This window comes from Phyllobates terribilis, unplaced genomic scaffold, assembly GCF_046119375.1.
Source record: "Phyllobates terribilis strain yellow unplaced genomic scaffold, ASM4611937v1 Scaffold_9__5_contigs__length_417890890, whole genome shotgun sequence".
Taxonomy (NCBI): Eukaryota; Metazoa; Chordata; class Amphibia; order Anura; family Dendrobatidae; genus Phyllobates; species Phyllobates terribilis.
In genome coordinates, this window is record NW_027362769.1 from 131,511,106 (window position 1) to 131,536,864 (window position 25,759).

At 44.7% G+C, this 25,759-nt stretch overlaps 1 protein-coding gene across 1 annotated transcript in view; it reads left to right on the plus strand.

Moving 5' to 3' along the window:
• Positions 1-25,759, plus strand: part of TTC21B (tetratricopeptide repeat domain 21B) — a 64,465-nt gene that overhangs the window by 5,096 nt on the left and 33,610 nt on the right. Inside the window, exons 3-13 of the mRNA XM_073646121.1 lie at positions 3,014-3,206; positions 8,734-8,831; positions 9,068-9,268; positions 10,539-10,668; positions 15,033-15,190; positions 16,049-16,273; positions 17,949-18,187; positions 20,287-20,359; positions 21,815-21,925; positions 22,010-22,148; positions 24,189-24,295. Of these exons, the coding sequence (XP_073502222.1) occupies positions 3,014-3,206; positions 8,734-8,831; positions 9,068-9,268; positions 10,539-10,668; positions 15,033-15,190; positions 16,049-16,273; positions 17,949-18,187; positions 20,287-20,359; positions 21,815-21,925; positions 22,010-22,148; positions 24,189-24,295 (1,674 nt within the window). The remainder of the gene's footprint in view (positions 1-3,013; positions 3,207-8,733; positions 8,832-9,067; positions 9,269-10,538; positions 10,669-15,032; positions 15,191-16,048; positions 16,274-17,948; positions 18,188-20,286; positions 20,360-21,814; positions 21,926-22,009; positions 22,149-24,188; positions 24,296-25,759) is intronic.

Below are 25,759 nucleotides of genomic sequence, written 5' to 3' on the forward strand. Positions count from 1 at the left end.
TACAACTAGGGAGGACGTGTGCCGGTACAACTAGGGAGGACGTGTGCCGGTACAACTAGGGAGGACGTGTGCCGGTGCAACTAGGGAGGACGTGTGCCGGTGCAACTGGGAAGGACGTGTGCCGGTGCAACTAGGGAGGACGTGTGCCGGTGCAACTAGGGAGGACGTGTGCCGGTGCAACTAGGGAGGACGTGTGCCGGTGCAACTAGGGAGGACGTGTGCCGGTGCAACTAGGGAGGACGTGTGCCGGTGCAACTAGGGAGGACGTGTGCCGGTGCAACTAGGGAGGACGTGTGCCGGTGCAACTAGGGAGGACGTGTGCCGGTGCAACTAGGGAGGACGTGTGCCGGTGCAACTAGGGAGGACGTGTGCCGGTGCAACTAGGGAGGACGTGTGCCGGTGCAACTAGGGAGGACGTGTGCCGGTGCAACTAGGGAGGACGTGTGCCGGTGCAACTAGGGAGGACGTGTGCCGGTGCAACTAGGGAGGACGTGTGCCGGTGCAACTAGGGAGGACGTGTGCCGGTGCAACTAGGGAGGACGTGTGCCGGTGCAACTAGGGAGGACGTGTGCCGGTACAACTGGGAAGGACGTGTTTCGCTTCACCATCAGTTGTCAGGTGGCATGGCATATTGATGTCACGTGTCATTATTTTTTAAAGAAGATACCTTAATATCTTCAAAAGTGTTGTCCACCATTGAAGACTTTATTTTTGTCTTAAATACATGTATTTCAGGCTAAAAATATTTAATTCAATTTTGGTTTCATTAAAAAATGTAGTATCATTTGCCTTTTACAAACTCTTTGTTTCCCTGCAAATTTAACTTTGATGTGGTCTGTTGTCATAAATTAGTTGAGAGGAGGTCAGAATAGGGCCACGTTCAGTATTTGGTCAGTATTTTACATCAGTATTTGCAAGCCAAAACAAGGAGTGGAAGAAGCAGAGGAAAAGTATAATAGAAACACGTCACCACTTCTGTATTTTTCACCCACTTCTGTATTTTGGTTTACAAATACTAATGTAAAATACTGACCAAATACTGAACGTGTGAACGTGGCCTTAGACTGATAAAACAAAAAGTTAGAAACTCCCTGCGAGACTTTCAGAAGGAGCTCACTGATGTATTATCGGGTAACTCATTCTGCAGCCAGCAATAAACACTGCAACATACAGACAATAGAAAACAAATGGTACATTTTTTTATGAAATCCAATTGCAAAAATGATTTTTGAGCCCCAAATATATAATTTAAAAAAAAATTGTCCACAAAAAGTAGAAAAGTGGATATCCCAATATTAAAATGCACCAACAACATGTATTTCTCATCTACAGTATACAGTACAGACCAAAGGTTTGCACACACCTTCTCATTTATAGATTTTTCTGTATTTTCATGACTATGAAAATTGTACATTTACACTGAAGGCATCAAAACTATGAATTAACACATGTGGAATTATATACTTAACAAAAAAGTGTGAAACAACTGAAAATATGTCTTATATTCTAGGTTCTTCAAAGTAGCCACCTTTTGCTTTGATGACTGCTTTGCACACTCTTGGCATTCTCTTGATGAGCTTCAAGAGGTAGTCACCGAAAATGGTCTTCCAACAATCTTGAAGGAGTTCCCAGAGATGCTTAGCACTTGTTGGCCCTTTTGCCTTTACTCTGTGGTCCAGCTCACCCCAAACCATCTCGATTGGGTTCAGGTCTGGTGACTGTGGAGGCCAGGTCATCTGGCGTAGCACCCCATCACTCTCCTTCTTGGTCAACTAGCCCTTACACAGCCTGGAGGAGTGTTTGGGGTCATTGTCCTGTTGAAAAATAAATGATAGTCCAACTAAACTTAAACCGGATGGAATAGCATGCCGCTGCAAGATGCTGTGGTAGCCATGCTGGTTCAGTATGCCTTCAATTTTGAATAAATCCCCAACAGTGTCACCAGCAAAGCACCCCCACACCATCACACCTCCTCCTCCATGCTTCACGGTGGGAACCAGGCATGTAGAGTCCATCCGTTCACCTTTTCTGCGTCGCACAAAGACACGGTGGTTGGAACCAAAGATCTCAAATTTGGACTCATCAGACCAAAGCACAGATTTCCACTGGTCTAATGTCCATTCCTTGTGTTCTTTAGCCCAAGCAAGTCTCTTTTGCTTGTTGCCTGTCCTTAGCAGTGGTTTCCTAGCAGCTATTTTACCATGAAGGCCTGCTGCACAAAGTCTCCTCTTAACACTTGTTGTAGAGATTTCATAGTCTGGTGACTCAGATACACTTATCCTCAGAAGCAGAGGTGACTCTTGGTCTTCCTTTCCTGGGGCGGTCCTCATGTGAGCCAATTTCTGTGTAGCGCTTGGTGGTTTTTGCAACTGCACTTGGGGACACATTCAAAGTTTGCCCAATTTTTCGGACTGACTGACCTTCATTTCTTAAAGTAATGATGGCCACTCGTTTTTCTTTACTTAGCTGCTTTTTTCTTGCCATAATACATATTCTAACAGTCTATTCAGTAGGACTATCAGCTGTGTATCCACCAGACTTCTGCGCAACACAACTGATGGTCCCAACCCCATTTATAAGGCAAGAAATCCCACTTATTAAACCTGACAGGGCACACCTGTGAAGTGAAAACCATTTCCGGTGACTACCTCTTGAAGCTCATCAAGAGAATGCCAAGAGTGTGCAAAGCAGTCATCAAAGCAAAAGGTGGCTACTTTGAAGAACCTAGAATATAAGACATATTTTCAGCTGTTTCACACTTTTTTGTTAAGTATATAATTCCACATGTGTTAATTCATAGTTTTGATGCCTTCAGTGTGAATGTACAATTTTCAAAGTCAGGAAAATACAGAAAAATCTTTAAATAAGAAGGTGTGTCCAAACTTTTGGTCTGTACTGTATGTAATGCTGGAATTGTGTGGATGTGACTGGAAGTGCCGCTCATAAGTTCTATTGCAATTAAGCCAAAGTGGAAATCTGAACACCCCCTTTTTTTAATATAATTCTTCTCTAGAGTGAGCGTAACCAACTCATCCTTCAGCAAACCCAAACCTTGGTGGAACGTGCAGTTAATTTGGATCCTCAAGATGCTACATTTGCCACAGAGCTAGGCTATCAACTTGTTCTACAAGGGCGGGTTAAAGAAGCTTTAAAGTGGTATAAAGCAGCAATGACTCTGGATGAGTCGAGCGTCTCTGCACTAACAGGTGAGTGGGGTGACTTGGAATAATTATTTATTATCTTCACAGTTATTAATGTATGACCACCTAGTTTTTGGTGTCCTCACAATTTCCCAAGACTGTTAAAGCGATTGAAACATTGTTCTATATGTATGGGCATTTATCAAGTTATTTTTCAAAACAGTTCTAAAAACATACAAAGATAATGTAGCGTCTTGCGCAGACTAAGAACTTAGGTCAAGAGATTCGGATTCAGCAATCAAATGAGTCCACTTCTAAGGTGTGACCGGCTCCCAAAACAGGTTATATGTTTCTCTGTCATACTTCTTATGGGGAAATATTGTTCAGCTTAGCCTTCTTATCGCCCTGAAACAAATATAGAGTGCACAGGTCAAAAAGCCCAACAATAGTGAGGTACTGCAATACAGATATTTTATTGTTCTTAGAAAAGATCCATAAAAAGCAGCATATAAAACTTCATGCAGCACGGTGGCTCAGTGGTTAGCACTTGCAGCGCTGGAGTCCTGGGTTTAAATCCCACCAATGACAACATCTGCAAGGAGTTTGTATGTTCTCCCCATGTTTGTGTGGGTTTCCTCCGGGTTCTCCTGTTTCCTCCCACACTCCAAAAACATACCGATAGGTAATGTAGATTGTGAGCCCCAATGGGGACAGTGCCGATAATGTCTGTAGAATTAATGGCGCTATATAAGGGAGTAAAAAAAAAAAAAAATGTAAAGCCCAACTCGAGTTTCACCACTGCAGCTTCTTCTGGGGCGCGGCAAGCTTTGAACTCTACATCATATTTATTCCAATTATCCCGAGTCCACCCTAAACACATTACAAAAAGATTTTCCTGCATTTAAAAAAATTCACTAAATGACATCTATTATTATTCTGTCTGAGCGCCAACACCTGATGTTTGCCATTATTCATTAATATATATTTTTGTTCAATCTTAAAAATATGATTATAGCCATGTGAAATTTGGCTTATGTGAAACAAAATCTCATGGACAAAAAAGAGTTCAATTAAAATAAAATTAGCATAAGTAAGCCATGAATATAACAAACATCGAAATGCATGATATGAGAGAGAAAAAATATGGAACTGACAAAAAAAATACAAATTGTAATTGTGTTTTATTTCAACTGACAGCTGATATATGCTGCCCGATCCACAGGTATATGTGACTCGGAAATGCTGCAACTCTCCAGAGAAAAACATACTTTAAAAGACGCCAGGAACCAAGCCACATGGGAAACTAGTAAAGAAAGACAGGTCCCCGGCAGCTTCTTCCCGCCCGCTGTCGGTGACAGACAAATCTACCTTTGCTTGCTTGTATTGGGAGAGGCATGTAAGTCACTGACAGCGGGCGAGCAGAAGCCCCTGGGACCCGCCAGTCTCACTAGTCTCCCATGTAACGCGCCCAGGGGATGGGGAAACAACTCGGCGCCCGGGCCTTGTTGTTGCCTGATCTTGGGGGATGTCGCGGTGGCCGGGCCCGTACCCTGGGGTCACTCTTAAAAGAAGGGGGAAAGTTAAATGGGATAGGGGAATGTTCGTGACGCCACCCGTGGTGTCTGGTGAGGATCACTAGCGCTGCAACAGTCCTCTGAGGCCAGTGTTCAGGCAGCTTAGTTGGTACGGCTCCCCACAGGTGGAGCGGGACCCCAGGGCAGTGTAGAGTACAGCGTTGGCGGGTGCAGAGCCGCGGAGGAAAGAACAGACTGAGGCAGTCGTTTAAGTCATCCAAGTCTTTACTCACTTTGGTAATTACTCAGCTCAGAGCTTCTCTCTGCTGTCACACGGCGAGCTGCGGCCGCCAGGGTGGGGTTCAGCACTCTCCAGATAGTTCAGAGGCACTTGACAGGATCCCCGCTCTAGTGTGTTCCTCTCTTGTTCAACTTCTCCCGCCTTGTGTACCCCACGGAGTCCCGTACGGGTACTGCGATGTCCTTTGTGGGTAACGTGTAGTTCCCGGACCGACTGGGTGCCCTTTTTGGTGACTTTTGGTGAGAACGTGGCGTAAGGCCGGGTCCCGCTGGATAAACTCAGATTAGGGCATACAGGTGGCGACTCCGCTCCGTCCGTATCCCCCTGGGATCCACATAAGCCTCCGGACTTTTCCGACAGAGACATAAAGTGCAAAGTCAGATAATCGGGGACCGGTACCCCCTCTTGCGGCAGGGTCTCTCTGGCTGGGCCAGAATAAGGTATGCAGGTGGCGACTCCGCTCCGTCCGCACCCCCTGAGATCCTTTCGCCTGTGGAGCCTATCTCTACTGCTTCCCTCCTGGGCCTTCTTGCTTGGACCCTGACCGGGGACAGAGCCGGTTATAACTCTTCCCCGACCCCCCGTCTCGAGGCCTGAGACCGGGAACCGTGGACCCTCAGCCGGCTGCAGCCTTGTGCCGACTTGTCGTCCCAAGGACCCACGACCAAAGACCTTGTTATAAAGATGGCCTCCAGTTATATAGCATTCTAATAAAGTGCTTAGGTAAATGCTTCCTCACCCTCACTCACTACGTGGTTCCCCCTAACTTTGGTTCCCCCCAACTCCTCCATTCAGGCCCGGGGCAGCACTATAGTGCTTTAGGTCCCCTACAGAACTGGAGTGGTGTAGTGTTGAGTGTGTGGTTGGGGTCCTGTGTGGTACTCCATCCTTACCTGGGAGAGGAGATACCACACCTCGTTCTGAGGTGCAGTACCCCTGTGGCAACTGAACCCTCAGGGGCGCCACACATGCAGCTGAAACCCTGCCATGTTTCAGGGTCAATCATACATGTCTGAAATCACACAGCTGGTTTGAGATACTTGCGGCCCGTGGATCAGACAACGTGCTTCAGCTGCCAGGTTCCCTTTAAACAAACACGTTCTCTTGCTTTAAACTGGAACAATTACTTTTTAGGAGAAGAAAACGTCCCGTTGATAAGTCCATTTTATTGTAATTCAAAACATTCTGGAAAAGAAACTAAATGAACGCTGGAGACGCCTCATGAGGGGGTGTTCGTATGACTGCCAACTTCATGTAAAGATTGTAGTTTTCCAAGAACATTCTAAGAGCGGCGAACACAACAAAAGCTTTAAATGGATGTGTCCTGGAGATATTTTCCAGTTTTCCGGCAGCTCTGGTGATCTTAATTGAGCTTTGGAAAGAGGTGATTTAAACAACCACAAAAACCTAAACAGCTGCTAATAATACATTTTCATGTATTAAGTTATCAGAATATTTAGCCAGCCATATCGTAGTAATACCTTACCAGTTGCTTGCCTTGATTCTTCCCTGGTCCCGAGCCAGTATTGTGGGAACTGCAGACCATCAGAGGCTGTATCTGTGCCCCCATCAGTGTCAACATGTCACCGCTGCAGCCAGTGGTTTTTGGTGGATACATATCAACACATGCTTACAGGGAAGCATTGGCATAGAAGCAGAAGAACATCCGTAAAGTATCTCTCCTGTTGTTAATTTATACTGCTTGCAAAAATTTTATGCGGTTTTAAAACCCAAACGATTCCCTCTTGATCTGAGTCTACAGGGGCAGTTTATGTAAGGAATGATGGGAAAGTGGCATTCACCGATCACATCAGTCCTTAGCTTGTACTTAGGATTCAATTTGACCAGTATATCTGTAAACAATGTAACTTGCAACCTGGGAGATAACTGTATAAAAGGAAGTCGTCCAAGTTTTAAACTTATCGCCCATCCAAAAGATAGGACATAGCTTCCTAATCACTGGGGGTCTATCCCCTGGACCTCCACTTATCCTGAGAATCTGAAGATCGATTGGTTTGAGGTTCGAGCATACACACATCAGCTTATTCTTTCTCTATGGCAATGCCGAAAATAGCCAAATAAAGTGCTGGCTATCTCCAGCAGTCCCATAGTGAATAGATGGAGCGGAGCTACGCATGCTCAACCTCTGCTCTGTTCAGGTCTTCCGAGCTCCATTCTCTGCATCAGTGGGGGTCCTATAAATTGAGAAATAATCCCCTATCCTAGAAATAGGGGATAGCTTAAAAAAAGCATGGCACAAATCCAACAAGTAACATATTAGATATTTATGAACCTAATCTTGCACTGTATGGAAAACACGCTCTTCACTGTAATCTCTGCTTCAGTTGTTTGCTTCTTACGTCATTTCGCTAAGGAGTCGGTTAATCCACAGGAATGTCACTTTTTTTCAACCAGCCCTCTCCAAGAGCTCAGTAGTAGATTAATGAAAGAGAACCTGTCCCATTATTCATGCAATCCAATCTGAACACTGCTCAGTGTAGAGAAGCAGCGGCTGAGCAGATTGGTTGGAAAAGATTCAGTGTAACTTGTACATACATTTTAATGGGAAAAGTTTCTATAAAACTTGTATTTTATTCACTGAAATTCCTGGTGTTTGGTTATGAGTCCAGTGGGCGGTGCTACTCAGTGATTGACAACTATCTATTCATGCACAGTAATACAGGGAATAGACTAAAGGTCTAAGGCTATGTGCGCACGATCAGGAATTACTTGCAGAAATCCGCAGCGTTTTTGATGCGTTTTCACACGTTTTTTGTTCATTTTTGCCATGCGTTTTTTCTAGTGCATTGTATTGGAAAAACGCAGGCCAAAATGCACAAAGAATGGACATGCTGCTTCTATTTCTGCACATGAAATTCAGTCAGGAAAAATCCTGATCATGTGCACAGAACTTGCAAAATGTCATAGGAAATCATGGGATAAGGTTTGCAATGCTTTTTTGGCCCATTTCTGCGTGGAAAAAAATGCACCAAAACGCACTGTGTGCACATAGCCTAAAGGTGGGTTAATCAATTTATGCTGCAAAGAAGAGATTGTGTAATGCAAAAGGTAAGGTGAAGGGGAGAGGGAGAATCAGCTCACCGGAGATGTGGAGACTGGAAACAGGTGGTGACTCCATACAGAGTGGTCTGGGATCCAACCAAGCATCACATAGCAAAGGGAAGAAGGAGATTCCAGCCGAGAAATAGTAGATAAAATCCGTTTTTATTAGAAAAATCTTAAAAAGACGATGGCACTATATGTCCAGCAGACAAACTGACAAACCAGCGCGTTTCAGTCTTATGAAGCCATTTTAATCATGAGTAAGGCTTCATAAAGCTAAAACACGTTGGTTTGTCAGTTTGCCTGCTGGACATATAGTGCCATCGTCTTTTTAAGATTTTTCTAATAAAAACGGATTTTTATCTACTATTTCTCGGCTGGAATCTCCTGCTTTCTTTTGCTAAAGAAGAGAATAGGTAGTTTTTCAAATGGAAATATTTCCTACTTTGTCAGAAATAATACAGGGAAGACTGTCAATCACCGAATAGCACCGCCCACCGGACTCATGTGCAAAAAAAAATACCAGGTATTTCAATGAATAAAATATAAGTTTTATAGAAACTTTTCCCAGTAATATGTATATCGATCTGATCACCTCCTACTGCTCTATAGCTTTCCACCTGCAGATCAGAGACCATTTTCAACATGACGGGATCCCTTTAAGACATCTTGTAATATTTTGGCAGAAACTGACCAATTTTTCTACGTTTCATAGGTATCATCAGATGTCAGATACTGGAGGGACAGCTACAAGATGCCGACCAGCAGCTGGAATTTCTAATGGAGATTCAGCAGTCTATTGGAAAATCTGGGGTGAGTCAGAAAAACATCCTGGAAAGCTGCATCTTATATGTGGGCTGAAAGCGCTACCTCATTTTTTTGGGGTACTTAATTTAGAAATAATCTTTAAATGTAACTTATCATACATCAAAACTAAACTATAGCTGGCCATACACATTAGGTAGCCGAATGATCCTTCAGCCCTCGCTGTCTCTCCCAATTCCCTATCTATGCCTATTCTGCTAAACGTAAAGTCTTTTCTTTATCAGGAATTGTCTTACCTACGGGCTGTTTTGGCTATGAAGAAGCAGAAGAACCAAGAAGAGGTTATCCATTTGTTAAATGACGTCCTGGACAATCACTTCTCCTCTTTGCAAGGATTGCCTCTTAGTATCCAGTACTTTGAGATGTTGAACCCAGATTTCTTGCTTGAAATAATAAGGGAATATTTAAACTTTTGTCCCAACCAGGTAAAGTGTATATGTCATTGCAAAAAAGATGTAGTTTTGGTAAAATAAGTGATTTTTTGATCTTTGGCATATTGTTCAATGGCTTCTATCTGAATTCTTTTGTGCTCTCCTTTGCTCACCGCTGGTCCCTGTTGTGAATTCCTTAGGTTTAAGTGATGGTGTTTCATACATCCACCGCACTGTGATATTGTTTCCGTAGCAAACATGCTTTATATGGACAAACATATTAGGACAAACCTAATACTTGTTGAATTCAGGTTTTTGATTCATTCCCATCGTTCCCGGTGTATAAAGTCCGGCCCCTCGTCTCCGGTGTGTAACGTCTGGCCCCTTGTCTCAGGTGTATAACGTCCGTACCCTCGTCTCCGGCGTATAACGTCCTGCCCCCTCGTCCCAGGTGTATAATGTCCAGCCCCTCGTCTCCGGTGTATAATGTCCAGCCCCTCGTCCCCGGCGTATAGCGTCCGGACCCCTCGTCCCCGGCGTATAGCGTCTGGCCCCCTCGTCCCCTGTGTATAACGTCCTGCCCCCTCGTCCCAGGTGTATAACGTCCAGCCCCTCGTCTCCGGTGTATAATGTCCAGCCCCTCGTCCCCGGCGTATAGCGTCCGGACCCCTCGTCCCCGGCGTATAGCGTCTGGCCCCCTCGTCCCCTGTGTATAACGTCCTGCCCCCTCGTCCCAGGTGTATAACGTCCAGCCCCTCGTCTCCGGTGTATAATGTCCAGCCCCTCGTCCCCGGCGTATAGCGTCCGGCCCCCTCGTCCCCGGTGTATAGCGTCCGGCCCCCTCGTCCCCGGTGTATAACTTCCGGCCCCTCGTCTCCGGTGTATAACGTCCGGCCCCTCGTCTCCATTGTATAATGTCCGGCCCCCTCGTCCCCGCTGTATAGCGTCCGGCCCCCTCGTCCCCGCTGTATAGCGTCCGGCCCCCTCGTCCCCGGTGTATAGCGTCCGGCCCCCTCGTCCCCGCTGTATAGCGTCCGGCCCCCTCGTCCCCGGTGTATAGCGTCCGGCCCCCTCGTCCCCGGTGTATAGCGTCCGGCCCCCTCGTTCCTTGTGTTTAACATGGTGCTGAGTGCAGAAGACCAGTGTCAGTGAAGGAGGGGAGTAGAAGTTGTTTTTTTATTATTATTTTTTAACATCACCCCAGTTCTATATGGGGGTATCTTTTAAAATAGTCTGTAACCTTACTTGTTGTATTTAACTTAAATTAATTACCAATTCTGTTTTACACAGCGAAAGTCCTAAGTCAGTTTGTTCTTTTCTCCAGCCTCCTGCTGCTGGGCAGCCGGTCTCTCCCCTGCTGAAGAACTGCACCTCCGTCCTGGAAACGTTAGTAAAGACAGCTCCTGGTCTTCAACAAGCCGTGTTCCTGATTGCAAAAGTGAAATATTTAGCAGGTAAGTCTAAGCATATAGCACGATCGCCGCCGGGAGCTCGGCCTAAGTGATGGCTGACACCCGGCTGTCATCTGCACCGCCCTGGGCTGTTTAACCCCCTAAATGCTGCAATCAATAGCGATCACAGCATTTAGGAGAGGTCTCCCTCTCACGTCCGATCGGCGCCCCCGTGACGTTATCGCGGGGGCCCGATTGTTGCTATGGCAACCCAAAGTCAAATGACGACCCCCAGGTCTGCCAGCAGCATGGCCGAAAAGGCGATCTGTCAGTGCAGCACTGACAGGTATAATGCATTGGAATGCATTATACCAGCGATCAGCGTGAAAAAAGATAAAGTCACATAGAGGGACTAAATAAAAAAGTGAAAAAAAAAAAGTTTACAAAATTCTAAAAATATTTTTTTTAAAAATCACAAAATAAAGAACAAAAAAATGAATTTTTTTTTACCAATAAATACATATATTTATGTAAAAAAAGTCCGCATATTTGATGTTGCCGCATCCGAAATGACCCGACCTATAAAACTGTCACACTAGTTAACCCCTACAGTGAATGCCGTAAAAAAATGGGGCAAATAACTATGCTTTTTCATCCTACCGCCTAACAAAAAGTGAAATATATAACGCGATCAAAAAGACAAATGTAATTAAAATTAATATCGCTGAAAACGCTATCTTGTCCTGCAAAATACAAGTTGCAATCAGTCAGCATAGAAATGAAAAAGTTATAGCTCTCAGCTAAAAAATGTTTTTGTGTAAAAGCGGCAAAACATAAAATAAATTATATAACTGGTATCGCTGTAATCTTACTGACCCGAAGAATAAAGCTGCCTTATCACTTTTACCACACGATGAACGGCATAAAAAATAAATAAATTCTTGAATGGCTGGATTTTGTTTATTTTGCCTCTCAAAAATCAGAATAGAAAGGGATCAAAAAATGTCATGTGCCCTAAAATGGTACCAATAAAAGCGTGAACTCGTCCCGCAACAATCAGCCCTCACATGACTTTGTCGGACAAAATATGGAAAAATTATAGTTCTCAAAATATCAAGATACAAAAACTTTGTTTTGTAAAAGAAAATATATATTTTTTTTTTAGTGTGTGACAACAGCCAACATGCAGGGGGTACGGAAAGTATTCAGACCCCTTTAAATTTTTCACTCTTTGTTTCATAGCAGTCATTTGGTAAATTCTAAAAAGTTCATTTTTTTCTCATTAAAGTACACTCTGCACCCCATCTTGACTGAAAAAAAACAGAAATGTAGAAATTTTTGCAAATTTATTAAAAAAGAAAAACTGAAATATCACATGGTCATAAGTATTCAGACCCTTTGGTCAGTATTGAGTAGAAGCCCCCTTTTGAGCTAGTGCAGCCATGAGTCTTCTTGGGAATGATGCAACAAGTTTTTCCTTCCTGGATTGGGGGATCGGCTGCCTTTCTTCCTTGCAGATCCTCTCCAGTTCTGTCATGTTGGATGGTGAACGTTGGTGGACAGCCATTTTCAGGTCTCTCCAGAGATGCTCAATTGGGTTTAGGTCAGGGCTCTGTCTGGGCCAGTCAAGAATGGTCACAGAGTTGTTCTGAAGCCACTCCTTTGTTGTTTTAGCTATTTTTATTTTTAGTGTACTTTAATGAGAAAAAAAGAACTTATTAGAATTTACCAAATGGCTGCAATGAAACAAAGAGTGAAAAATTTAAAGGGGTCTGAATACTTGTCCATCTTTTTAAGCATGCATAAAAGCGCGGTCCGCCACAATTTTGTGAAATTCTGAAAAGGACAGCGCTGAACAGAGGCCAGAGGGAGTGCAGAGTAACTCTGCTGCCTCATTATAGTGAATGGATCCCTCGGGGGTTTCATCTGAATCACGTTACTTGGAGATTTAGCTGGAAACCCCGATATAAGTGCTCAGTGTAGAGCGCAAGATAAATGTGATACAAAATGTTATGTATAATGTTCCTAATAAAAGCTTCAACTCAATCCACAAAAAAAGCCAGTCTCCACTCAGGTCTGTCATCTGTCAATGGAAATATAGGGGGCTTCCATGTTACTGTTAGCACAAAGGCTCTAGAAAAGTGAAATGGCTCCTCGCCCCCAGTGAATTCTGCACTCCCAAATCCAAATGCCCTCCTCCCTTCTGAGCCCCAGTGTGCTTAAACCACATTTTGCATCCACATGTTTGTTATTTCTTTAGTGATGAGAGGCCGCTTAATTTATGGGGGATGCTTCCAGAAGCATGAGCTGGTCACTACAATGTACTGGTCACTACAATGTACTGGTCACTACAATGTACTGGTCACTACAATGTACTGGTCACTACAATGTACTGGTCACTACAATGTACTGGTCACTACAATGTACTGAGCACTTCAATGTACTGAGCACTTCAATGTACTGGGCACTACACTGTCAGATTTGTAATTTTCTCTTGGCAACATCCACTGCTGCTTGTTTCTGTAAAACACTCAGTCAAAATCGTCACTACACCTGTAGATAAATTCCCAGAGGCGCGTAATTTCCTAAATAAGGTCACGTGAGGGGAAATTCTGCTCTTCTAGCCCCCGGGGCTCTGTATATGGAGTCTGCAAACTATTCTAGAAAAATCTGCACTCCAGGAGGCAAATTGCGCTCCATCCCTCCCGAGTCTCACCGTATGGCTAAGCAGTACTGTACAGCCACATATGGGGTATTGCCACGTTCAGCAGAAATTGTGGGACAAATTATAGTGCCATTTTTACCCATTCCCCAGTGTGAAAATGTAAAATCTGTAGAATCAGTGGGATCCGTTGAATTGTAAAATTTTGCCTGTCCAGGAAGGTGAAAACCGGCTGTGGGGGCTGAAAGGGTTAAGCAACGTTTTTTGAACATTAAAGCAAAGAGTAATACACTTAGATTTCTTAAAATTGACTTGATATTTTCAGGTGGGTTGACAACCGATGGCATCTATTTGCACACTGAGTTTATTGAGGAGTTTTTAGAACGAGTCCACTTAAAAAAATACTCCTGAACAATTGCTTCACAAACTCTTGGAAGACTCTTCCTCTTCATTCCTTTTGTAAAACCACTTTTCTGGTTCATACTTTCAGTCTTTAGAGCTTTTTTTTTTCCCCTCCGCTTCAAGTTTTGAAAAATTAGTTCATGTCACTTCTACAAAAACGTCTCCTGATGGAATTCGCCCCAAAATAGACACTGTCCAATCAGAAGACTGCAAAGCAAAACTTTTCAAAAACTTTTCAACACAAACTCAAAGGACTAGCATATCATGAAGCAGATTCCTTTAGTAAACTTGTCATTTTTGACTACCTCAACAACAAAAACAATGCTCTGTGTGCACATAGCCTTAGGGTATTTTTTTTTTATAGGGGCCGCTTAGTTTCATTTGCATTTGGGGGAAGTGACAGGCTCGCCTTAAAATAAATGTGTGTAAGGGTATGTGCACACGATGCAGAAATGAAGCAGAAAATTTCTGCATCATTTCTGCATCTCCCTGGCAGAAAAAACGCATGCAGATTGTGCATGCGTTTTTCCTGCAGAATACATGCGGATCCACATGCAGATTCACATGCGTTTCCGCATGCAGATTGACAAGCGCTTTCCAGGCGATTTTAGCATCACCTGGAAAGTGCTTGACAACTAGGTCACACTATATAAATCCATGCAAACAGCATGGATTTATATAGTGTGACCCGACAGAGTGTATATACTTACCTCCGATGGCCCGCGCTGTCCTGCTTTACAAAGTTCCTGGCTGCCGGCAACTTTGAATTGAAAGACCTGCCGACGTCAGCGTCACGTGACCCGTCACATGACTCTGACGTCAGCGCAGGTCCTATAACTCACTGCAAAGTGCCGAGAACCAAGCAGGAGCGCTGCGCGGGCCGACAGATGGTAAGAATACATTTATTTTTTATTTTATTCTTTTTTTACAGCTTTTTTAATGGTACCTGGGTGTGGATGAGACTCTCCTCTTCTCCACACTCGGGTACCATCCGCACATTAGAACGCACCAATTACGCAAGTACAGATGCAGTCTTGCTTAATTGGCGCGTTCTAATGCAAGTCAATGGCGGCGAAATCGCCGCGTTTCCGCAAAATTAATGGACATGCTGCGGATTTTTGACCGCAGCGTTCACGCTGCGGAAAAATCCGCATCATGGGCACAGCACATGCGGATTTCCATTGGGGAACATTGCTTCCCTTCTACCATGCGTTTTTCATGCGTTTCCGCGGCGTTTACGCAACTGCAAAAACGCCGCGGAAACGCATGAAATACGCATCGTGTGAACTCAGCCTAACTGTTACTTTTACCTTTGTGGGTTTTCGGTGCTAGTGCCATATCACTGATGATTTTCTTTCTTTAGGGGACGTTGATGCCGCTCAGAGTAGCCTTCAGCACTGCCTTGAACATACTCCGTCGTACGCTGACGCACATCTTCTGATGGCTCAGGTTTACTTATACCAGGACAACTTAAAGCTGTGTTCTCACTCTTTAGATCTCTGCTTGAGTTACAGCTTTGAGGTGAGTTGTTTAAAAAAAGTGTGATAGTTAAAGAAGCACTCCCGACAAAAGTGTTATTCTCTAATCCTTCCTAAATATGTCTAAAGGGGTTTAACTGGGACTTTAACATTCATGGCCTATCCTTGGAATAGAACATCAATGTCTGATCAGTGGGGGTGTGACAGCCGGCAGTCCCCCCGATCAGCTGTTTCTGAAGTCAGTGGCGACCGGAACTGCACAGTTGTGGAGCTGCACAGCACAGTGCTGTCAACTGTATAGTGGCCGCGGCCAGGTACTGCACATCCGCCCCCTATTCAACTGAATAGATCTGGGACCTCGCCGGCTTCCCATACAATGCACCTGGTCTGAAAGAGAATGAGAGAGGGGTCCCAACTTAATTGGGCCTATGGACAGATATTCTTGCCATGAGAAAACCCCTTTAAGTCAGGACATTTTTAAATTTACAACACCTCTTTAACCTGCGCTTGTGTATTGCCTCTTTAGGGTGTATAACCATCATATAACTCGGACGAGTGCTAGCCAATATTTCATCAGATAGGACTTGGTCCAATGTTATACTATGGAGCCGAGTCGGTGAGAAAAAAAATCCCTGCATGCTGCAATTGGCAGCTTATATCGGATGGCATGCACCCATACAAGTATATGGGTGCTTGCAAAACATCAGACTGCACTCAGATGTCATCCGAGTGCAGTGCGATTCCCTCGGACGCCAGCAATGGAGGAAATGGAGCCGAATGTCATTAGCAAATCGCATCCGATGCTATATGCTAATGTGAGCGGACCCTTAATCAAAGTACTCAATGAAGATTCATGACCCTCAGTCTAGTGACAGATAAAAGTTTGTGCTCTTTATTACAGATACGTGAATATCCATTGTACAATCTCCTGAAAGCGCAGACCCAGAAACGAATGGGAGAAATTCAGGAGGCCATTAAAACACTGCAGATGGCAATGAGCTTACCGGGAATGAAAAAGGCCGGATCTTCTCTAAAGGCAAAAGGAAGAAAAGTAGAAATCGGAGCAAGTGACCGAGTGTCCATCTTCCTGGAGCTCGTCGATTGTCATAGCATGAACGGGGAGCAGGTAACGGAGGGAAAGCGTCCACTCACTCCGGTCTCATCACTACTAGAGAACTTGGTATCTTGTTTGTAAGAAATATACTTTGCTATCATTTACATACGGACGTATAAAGCCGCCTTTACAGTTACATGTCAGGTTTGCAATTGCATAGAAAACATCACTCCTCTCTGTAATCCGGTAATAAGAACTGTATACCTGCAGAGTATTAGTAAAAAGGGATTTATTGGCACATTTAAAGAGTAAAAAATAAAATGTATATGTTTTAGGCCTTTTAATTCTGAGCAGATTGGTGAGGGACTGAGTCCTGAGACCCCCACACATCATTCAATAGACCTCCTAGAAGTGGGCAGCTCATGGAGCTCGCATATCATGGAGTACGGCTTCAAAAGAAAGTCATAGGAGCGGCCAACTCCTGTCTGGGCATGCATGCTCAGATGAGTACGGCTTCAGTAGAAAGTTAAGCTTCCTACTACATGTCTGCTCTGTGTGCACTCGGTCAGGGGGTTGTGGGCTCGGTCAGGGGGTTGTGGGCTCGGTCAGGGGGTTGTGGGCTCGGTCAGGGGGTTGTGGGCTCAGTCAGGGGGTTGTGGGCTCAGTCAGGGGGTTGTGGGCTCAGTCAGGGGGTTGTGGGCTCAGTCAGGGGGTTGTGGGCTCAGTCAGGGGGTTGTGGGCTCAGTCAGGGGGTTGTGGGCTCAGTCAGGGGGTTGTGGGCTCAGTCAGGGGGTTGTGGGCTCAGTCAGGGGGTTGTGGGCTCAGTCAGGGGGTTGTGGGCTCAGTCAGGGGGTTGTGGGCTCAGTCAGGGGGTTGTGGGCTCAGTCAGGGGGTTGTGGGCTCAGTCAGGGGGTTGTGGGCTCAGTCAGGGGGTTGTGGGCTCAGTCAGGGGGTTGTGGGCTCAGTCAGGGGGTTGTGCGCTCAGTCAGGGGGTTGTGCGCTCAGTCAGGGGGTTGTGGGCTCAGTCAGGGGGTTGTGCGCTCAGTCAGGGGGTTGTGCGCTCAGCCGGGGGGGTGGGGGGGGTTACGATCTGGCAGTAGTTCTGTGCTCCTATGACTTTTTAATTAATCCATACTCTGCTGTGCACTTGCTCTACTGTCACCTGAGCTGCGCACTTTTAAAAGGTTTTTTAAGCAGTTGGCGGGGGGTTTCAGGACCTGGACCCCCACCTATCTGCTCAGATTTAAAGGGTGTAAAATATGTATAAAAAATTTACAAAAGTTTCTTTACACTTTAAATGTAAGATCCCCACAATCATAGATCATAAAAATGGAGAAAGTGTTTCAGCTCTGCAGTCCCTCTAAACTCTTTCCCTGCACCGCTGAAACTGGCCACCACTGTTTAGAGTAACGTATTGATTGCTGAGGGTCCAACCGTTAGTACCCCCCACTCATCCAGAGAACGGGGAAATGGCCTCTTCATTCTCATTCACAGTCTTCTGTGATGGTGCCAGAGGTCGGACCCCCATATCTTGCTCATAGTGGTCATTATTATTGCCTTGCAGTCGGCCGGCTGTGGCCACGGGTGCCGGATTATCAGATCTCCCCCAGGAGCTGCACTCTGAAAGCTGTTTTTTCTTAGGAGACAACCACCTTTAATTTCCAGAATATTTTTCTTCTAGCGAGTGTGTTGCATCTGTCCTGCCTCTTATAATAAATCTTTTCCACTTTCCCTTTTATATCTACAGCACAAAGCTGCCAAAGTCTTACAAGATGCAATCAATGAATTCTCCGGGACAGCGGAGGAGCTGCGCCTCATGATAGCCAACGCTGAGCTGGCCCTGTCTCACGGGGACGTGGAACAAGCTTTGTCCATGCTCCGAAATGTCTCTCCAGAGCAGCCATATTTTGTCCAGACCAAGGAGAAAATGGCTGAGATATATCTCCAGCACAGGAAAGATAAGAAGCTCTATATCGGCTGCTACAGGTGACTTACAGGGAAATGTTCGCCGCGTGTCTCTCATGCATTTGTTACAGGGGTCTTCCATTCACCACTCATCCAGTAAACTACTTTTAAGCCACAAAAGTGAGGGGTTTATTGCTTATAGCACCCGTAATGTGCCAGCACTGATAACAGAGGCGTCAGGATAATGAAAACGTTCCAGAGAATGTTATCTTAGCAAGGAAATTAGTGATATAAGGTGGCAAAAAACACCCGTGAACACCATTACTCGGTATAAGATTTCTCTAGTATGCAAAGCTACATTTTTATTTTGCAGAGATCCAATATGAAGAATCAAGTGAGATGATTCTATTACTGCAGCCACTAGAGCAGAGCTGGTCAAACTGTGGCCACATCCGGCCCTCTGGCTGTCCCAGTCCGGCCCACGAACCGAGACAGCCAAAGGGCTGGAACAGTGGCCCACCGGCCGCACCATGCCCTCAGCCACCCGCTGTCACTGCTGTCCGCATCATCAGGACGTAGGGGTAGACAGCGGTGAATACATTGGTGGAGGAAGGGTTGCCGGCTCCTTTTTCACCAATCACCATGTGAGACAGCTGACACGATGACGTCACTTAATCGCATCTGCTGTGCCGAGAGTGAGTGCACTGGAGCAGAGCAGCGGGGGAACGGGAGTGAGGCGAGTATGTCAGGTTTTTTTCATATGTGTATGGGGACTTTACATGTATATTGGAGGCTCATACTGTATATAGAGGGGCTGTGTGTGGGCCATACTGTTTATAGGAGGCTATGTGGGAGTTCACACTATACAGGGGATTATGTGGGGGCTCATACTGTATAGATGGGACTATCTAAGGGCTCATATTTTATATAGAGAGGCTATGTGAGGGCTCATACTGTATATAAGGGAGTTATGTGGGGTCTCATACTATATATAAAGGGGATATGTGGGGACTCACTGTACACAGGGGGCTATATGGGGGCTCATATTGTATATAGGAGGCTACGTTACGGATCATATTGTATATAGGAGGCTAAATGGGGGATCATACTGTATATTGGAGGCTATGTGGGAGCTCACACTGTATACAGGAGGCTATCTGGGAGTTCACACTATACAGGGGATTATGTGGGGGCTCATACTGTATAGATGGGACTGTGAGGGCTCATATTTTATATAGAGAGGCTATGTGAGGGCTCATACTGTATATAAGGGAGTTATGTGGGGTCTCATACTATATATAAAGGGGATATGTGGGGGCTCACTGTACACAGGGGGCTATGTGGGGGGCTCACTGTGTACAAGAGCTATGTGGGGGCTCATACTGTATGCAGGGGGCTATGTGGGGGCTCATACTATATACAGGGGATTATATGGGGTCTCATGTTGTAGATAGAGTGGCCATGTGGGTGTGCATATGTTATATAAGGGGGTTATGTGGGGGCTTATACTGTATACAGGGGGCTATTTGGGTGCTCACACTGTATACAGGGGGCTATTTGGGTGCTCACACTGTATACAGGGGGCTATATGGGTGCTCACACTCTATACAGGGGGCTATGTGGGTGCTCATACTGTATACAGGGGGCTATGTGGGGACCCACTGTATTTAGGAGGCTATGTGGGGCCTCATACTGTGTGTATGGGGCTGTTTGTGGTCTCATATGGCTTATAGGGTGATGTCAGCATACTTAATTCTGCTCAGTATTAAGTGATACAATTAATATGAAATAATAATTATAATTAATGTTAATATTGAGCAGAACTAATTAATTGGTTCAGTCCTCCACAGCAGTCACAGTGTCTCATGTGGCCCCTCGGGAAAATTAATTGCCCGCTCCTGCACTAGAGGGAACTTATGAGTTACTTGCATACTGGTATTATCAGTGTATATACACAATGTGGTTAGCTCCCCCTAGTGGTTTAATCATTCTATTATATATATGTAGGAATTTTAATGAGTATGGGAATAGTAGAGCTCCAACTGATCTAATTATTTTTTTACTTTTTAATACAAATATATGTAGTGTTTTGTCAGACTGCTGGAGACTGTATAATTTTTGATGCCTTATAAACAGATACAAGCTGAGTAGGCACGTCATATCTGTGTTTTTCCCTTTAGAGATTTGTTAGAGAAAGTGCCCAGCTCCCATACATACCTCCTGCTCGGCGATGCCTACATGAATATTCAGGAGGTACGTTTCGTGTCGAGTGTGTTGATGTTTCATTGACCGGGTAGATACAAGATCGTTTGCATTTAGGGTAGCCGAGATTTGACACCCACCTATCATAAAGTGACTGTATATCCCAGCGACATGCCATCATTTCATGAAATGCAAACTCCCTTTTAACAACTAGAGCGACTTTATAATGTTTTATAAGGAAATACATTGAGCCGCAGCTTTGAGGAAATACAGCCCCGAACAGCAGAGCAGATCTGGAGGCCATCTGTAGTCTCTGCATAGTGCACACTGGAAAAGAGAAGACAGACAGGATTATTAACCGCTTCTGTCTCTGCCAACCGGCAGGTCCAGCACTGAGTCTACGCCGCTGCTCCCGATGTCTGTTATTGTTTGCAGGACTGACGTCTCTCAGATAGCTGTCACTGGTTTACCGTGACAGATAGGGGCCAGAAGACCGCGGGGTCTGATTTAACATACTCCTGCACTGATTAAAAGCACTTCACCGACATATTAAACAGTGCAGGTTTCTGCTAGCAGTGCAGGGGTTAATTTGTTCAGTTGAGAGTCTCTGAAGCTTTCCTGCCTGGATGATCTCAGCTGTTCAGTGTTGGCCACTCCCCTCTGTTAGCTTCATACTGCTTGGGTCTGGTGTTGGAGGTTTTGGTTGTTTGAGGAGGCATTTGGAGTATTGCTCTAAAGACTGTTGCTTGGTGATTTCTCTGTGCGCATATCCTCATCTTCTCCTGTTTGGTTTTTCCTTTCTTTACTTCCCGTTGTTCCACTCTGCTGTTTGAGTGCATATTTGGATGATTGGTATTTTCAGTTATCCCTGTACGGCTTCCCCTGTTAGTCTGGTTTGTGTATTATTATACACTCCCCACTTCCCTCGGTGGGGGAGGGAACAGATAAAGGCCGATTTAGGAGCTCAGCAAGGCACGTGGCCCTGGCGTCTTCACCATTAGAAGTAATCCGGGGAGCAGGGATAGGTAGGCCGAGCCTAGATATAGGCATAGGGAAAGAGCCCTGGGATATCAAACAACAGTGTCGAGACAGTAGCGCTGCAACCAATCATTGAGCTCAGCAGTTGTCAAAATGATATCCACACTGCAGACAATAAATGACTACAACAGCAGAGACTGAGCACTGAACCTGGGGAGGGTGAGGAAAGAACTTTAGAACTGTTTGTATTTTTAAAACAGACTGCATCTGTTTAAAAAAAAAAAAGCTTAAATGCATCGGTGTCCACTGTGTGTAAATACTGTCAGATCTTATGAGCATTTTTGAGTCTTCACGAAGGAAGCAATCTGGAAACAAATGATTGCAGATCACTTGTAGTGGATTATATGTATGCATTTCTTTAGTGTTTTGGGTACTGGAGTTTATGTAATGTGTGTTATTATTGATTTCCATGTCAAATTTTTTTGGGGCATGTTTTACTGATGATGATTTTTTTTAATGCCATAATAGCCCGAAAAAGCCATTGAGGTCTATGAACAGGCATTAAAGAAGAATCCTAAAGATGGAGCGCTGGCCAGCAAGATCGGGAAAGCCTTGATCAAGACTCATAATTACGCTAAGGTGCTGCCTCTCCCTGCTTTCTCTTATTCTTCAGGTAACTTGTAGGATGTATTAATATTAATATTTCTGTTTTTATATTACTAGGCGATTAGCTACTATGAAACCGCCCTGAAGAGCGGCCATCAGAACTTCCTCCGATACGACTTGGCTGAGCTCTTGCTTAAACTTAAGCAATATGAGAAAGCAGAGCGGGTCCTTCAGCAGGCGCTGGATCATGAGTCGGGTATGATGGGGGCTACTTAGGGTCCAAACATGTCAGGGGCCCAGAGGAAGTGACTATTCCAGTATCCATAACAAATTCATTGTTGCCTCCATAATAGTCTAAGTGGTATTAAATGAGTTGTCCCCTTTTAGAAAACTTTCCCCTAAAACTAAAATTCTTTACTTGCCCTCCCCTAGTCCAGCGCTGAGTCTCCACCGCTAATTGGTCTCCTTGGTTTGAATGGGACAACCCTTTTTAAATAAAGAAAAAAAACATTTACTTGATAAATGTCCAACAGGCTCAGAGTTATTGCTGTGTTGCTTCCAGCTGACTGTGCGGCTGCCACAGCCAAACATTGGCCAGTGGATAGCATAAGGCCGCTGTGACCAGTGATTGACTGCAGTGGGCATGTGGGTAAATAAATAGCACATGACTCCTAAACAGAGACCGGCGGGGAGCAGCGTAGTTGCACTGTTGGAATGGCATGTGATTTATCAGAAAATTAAGGGATATTTTTTACTAACTTTAAAGAGGTTGCCCACTATTTTACATTGATGGCCTATCATTTAGATAGGCCATCAATGTCTGATCGGCCGGGGTCCAGCACCCCCACCGATCAGCTATGATCAGTGTCAGCAGCCGCCAGCAGGAAGTACTTACTTGCAGAGATGGCGGAGATGTCCGTCTACTTGTAGTGGCTGCCGTGGGGTACTACACATCCGCCTCCTATTGATTTGAATAGGAGGTGGATGTGTAGTACCCTGTGGCAGCCACTAGTGAGTGCTTGCGGCCGCCTCCGATATCAGCTGATTGGCGGGGGAGCAGGGTGTCGGACCCCGGCCAATCAGACATTGATGACCAATCCTAAGGATTAGGTCATCAATGAAAAATGAGTCTTATAAATAGCGAATTTTCCACTGTGAGTTTGCTCTCGGGAAATCTGCTTATTATACACGAAATGTCTTCCACACCCCGCGGAGATTAACCTCAGAGTAAATCGGCCAGCGCTGCCGAATTTGAAATCTGCAAATTTTGATTTATGCTGCGTTCGTCGCAGCGGAGTTAATTGCAAAGGGTGAAATCTGCAGCAAATTCCCACTTTTTATCGCAGTGCAAATTTTGGCTGCAGAAAAGGTCCCTCACGGGCACACATTTGAATCCCTTCTAGGGTAGGTTCACACAACCGATTTCGCCACAACTGAGAAAAACGGTCCGATTATTCTGATCAGTGGCATCAGTTTTTCTCGGACGTGGAGAGAAAAAAAAAATCCCTTCTCCATTCTGTCAGTCTGTGAAAATCGGGCTGCACGTGGATGTCATCTGAGTGCTGTCCAATTTTTTTTTCACGGACCCATAGACTAGCGTTGCTGATTTTGATCCGCCACTCGGATCAAATCGGACATGTCTACTTTTTTTTCCGCGGGCCACTTGGTCTGAGACGTGCACAGCCACATAAAATATCTCGGGTACAAGCGCTAGCCGTGAAAACCATGGATAGCACTCGTCCGAGAAAATCGGTCATGTGCACGAGCCCAAACTGTCGCGGTCAGAGAGCTTATCAAAATTCAGGTAATTTAAAGGTAATGTTGCATTTGTTTCTCAATTATGAATTGTACAAAATCATTGGGTTCAGGTCTTATACATGTGCCTGGGTTTAGGGCTTATACATGGACCTGGGTTTAGGTCTTATACACGGACCTGGGTTTAGGTCTTATACACGGACCTGGGTTTAGGTCTTATACACGGACCTGGGTTTAGGTCTTATACACGGACCTGGGTTTAGGTCTTATACACGGACCTGGGTTTAGGTCTTATACACAGACCTGGGTTTAGGTCTTATACACGGACAATGCCGAAAAATTAAACTTTGAAGCCACATGCAAATTAGCCTGGAAGTGCATTTGGGCCGTGTCCATGTATTTAGAACGCTTTGACACGCCCCTATTGCTTTTCCATACTTTTTTTGGGGGGTGGCAACAATCTTGTAATGTTTAACTAGAAGTCTATTGTGTCGTGTGTGAGGGTTAATCCCGTCCATCACTTTTCCTTCATCCTCTTTAGTCAATGAATTATCACCACTCATGGAGGACAGCCGCTATCTGGTTCTTCTTGCTAAAACTTATAGTAAGATGGAAAAGACCGAAGATGCAGTTGTGTCTTTACAGAGGGTAAGCCTCAGATTTTGTTATGTTTGCTCACATCATACATGTAACGTAACTTACGGGGGTATTCCAGATCTGGCAGATAACGCTTGTTAGTAAACAATGAAGGTTCTTACTGGATGACGGCAATCGGTGATCTTGAAAAATCCTGAAAAAATTAAATAAAATATAGTGGAAAGTTGTGTGACATCTTAAAATATACTGAATACGCTCTATTAGCTGGAACCTAAATATTCAAAATGTACTATAGTCTTTGGGTAAGGAAAGGAAATCATGGAAAAAGATAGGCGGGTATTGCAAAAAATTCCTGAAAACCACTTTTAACCTCTACCGGACTTCATCTGTAAATGTCAGGCACCATACCTGGGGATGCCGACATCTGCCTCTAACATCAGTGATCGGAGCTTGGCTCTGATCCCTGCTATTAACAACTTACAGTCATTGCCGAAAGTGTATCCACCCTTGAAATTGTTTCAAAAAATGAAGTATTTCTCCCAGAAAATAATTGCAATTACACATGTTTTGTTATACACGTTTATTGTCTTTCTGTGTATTGGAACAACATGAAGAAACAGAGAAAAAAAGGCAAATTGGACATAATTTCACACAAAACCACAAATATGGGCCAGACAAAATTGTTGGCACCCTCAACTTAATATTTGGTTGCACGCCCTTTGGAATAAATAACTGCAATCAATCGCTTCCTATAACCATCAACAAGCTTCTTGCACCTCCCAACTGGAATTTTGGATCACTCTTCTTCTGCAAACTGCTCCAGATCTCTCATATGTGAAGGCGTCTTCTCCCAACAGCAATTTTAAGTTCTCTCCACAGGTGTTCAAGGGGATTTAGATCCAGACTCATTGCTGCCACTTCAGAACTCTCCAACACTTTGTTTCCATCCATTTCTGGGTGCTTCTTGAAGTATGTTTGGGGTTATTGTCCTGCTGGAAGACCCATGACCTAGGACGCAAACCTAGCTTTCTGACACTAGGCACTACATTGCAACCCAAAACCCTTTACTAATCTTCACATTTCATGATGCCTTGCACACAGTCAAGGCACCCAGTGCCAGAGGCAGCAAAACTACCCCAAACATATTTGAACCTCCACCATATTTGACTGTAGGTACTGTGCTCTTTTGTCATTCTGTTTTCGGTAATCAGTACAAAATGTGCTTTAACAAAAAGCTCTATCTTGGTCTCATCTGTCCACAAGATGCTTTCCCAGATGGATTTTGGTTTATTTATGTACATTTTGGCAAACTGCAGTCTAGCTTTTTTATGTCTCTATGTCAACTGTGGGGTCCTCCTGGGTCTCCTGCCATAGCATTTCATTTCATTCAAATGTCGACAGATAGCTTGTGCTGACATTGATGCAGTCTGAGCCTGCAGGACAGTTTGAATTTCTTTGGAACTTGATTGCGGCTGCTTATCCACCATCCAGACTATTCTGTGTTGCAACCTTTCA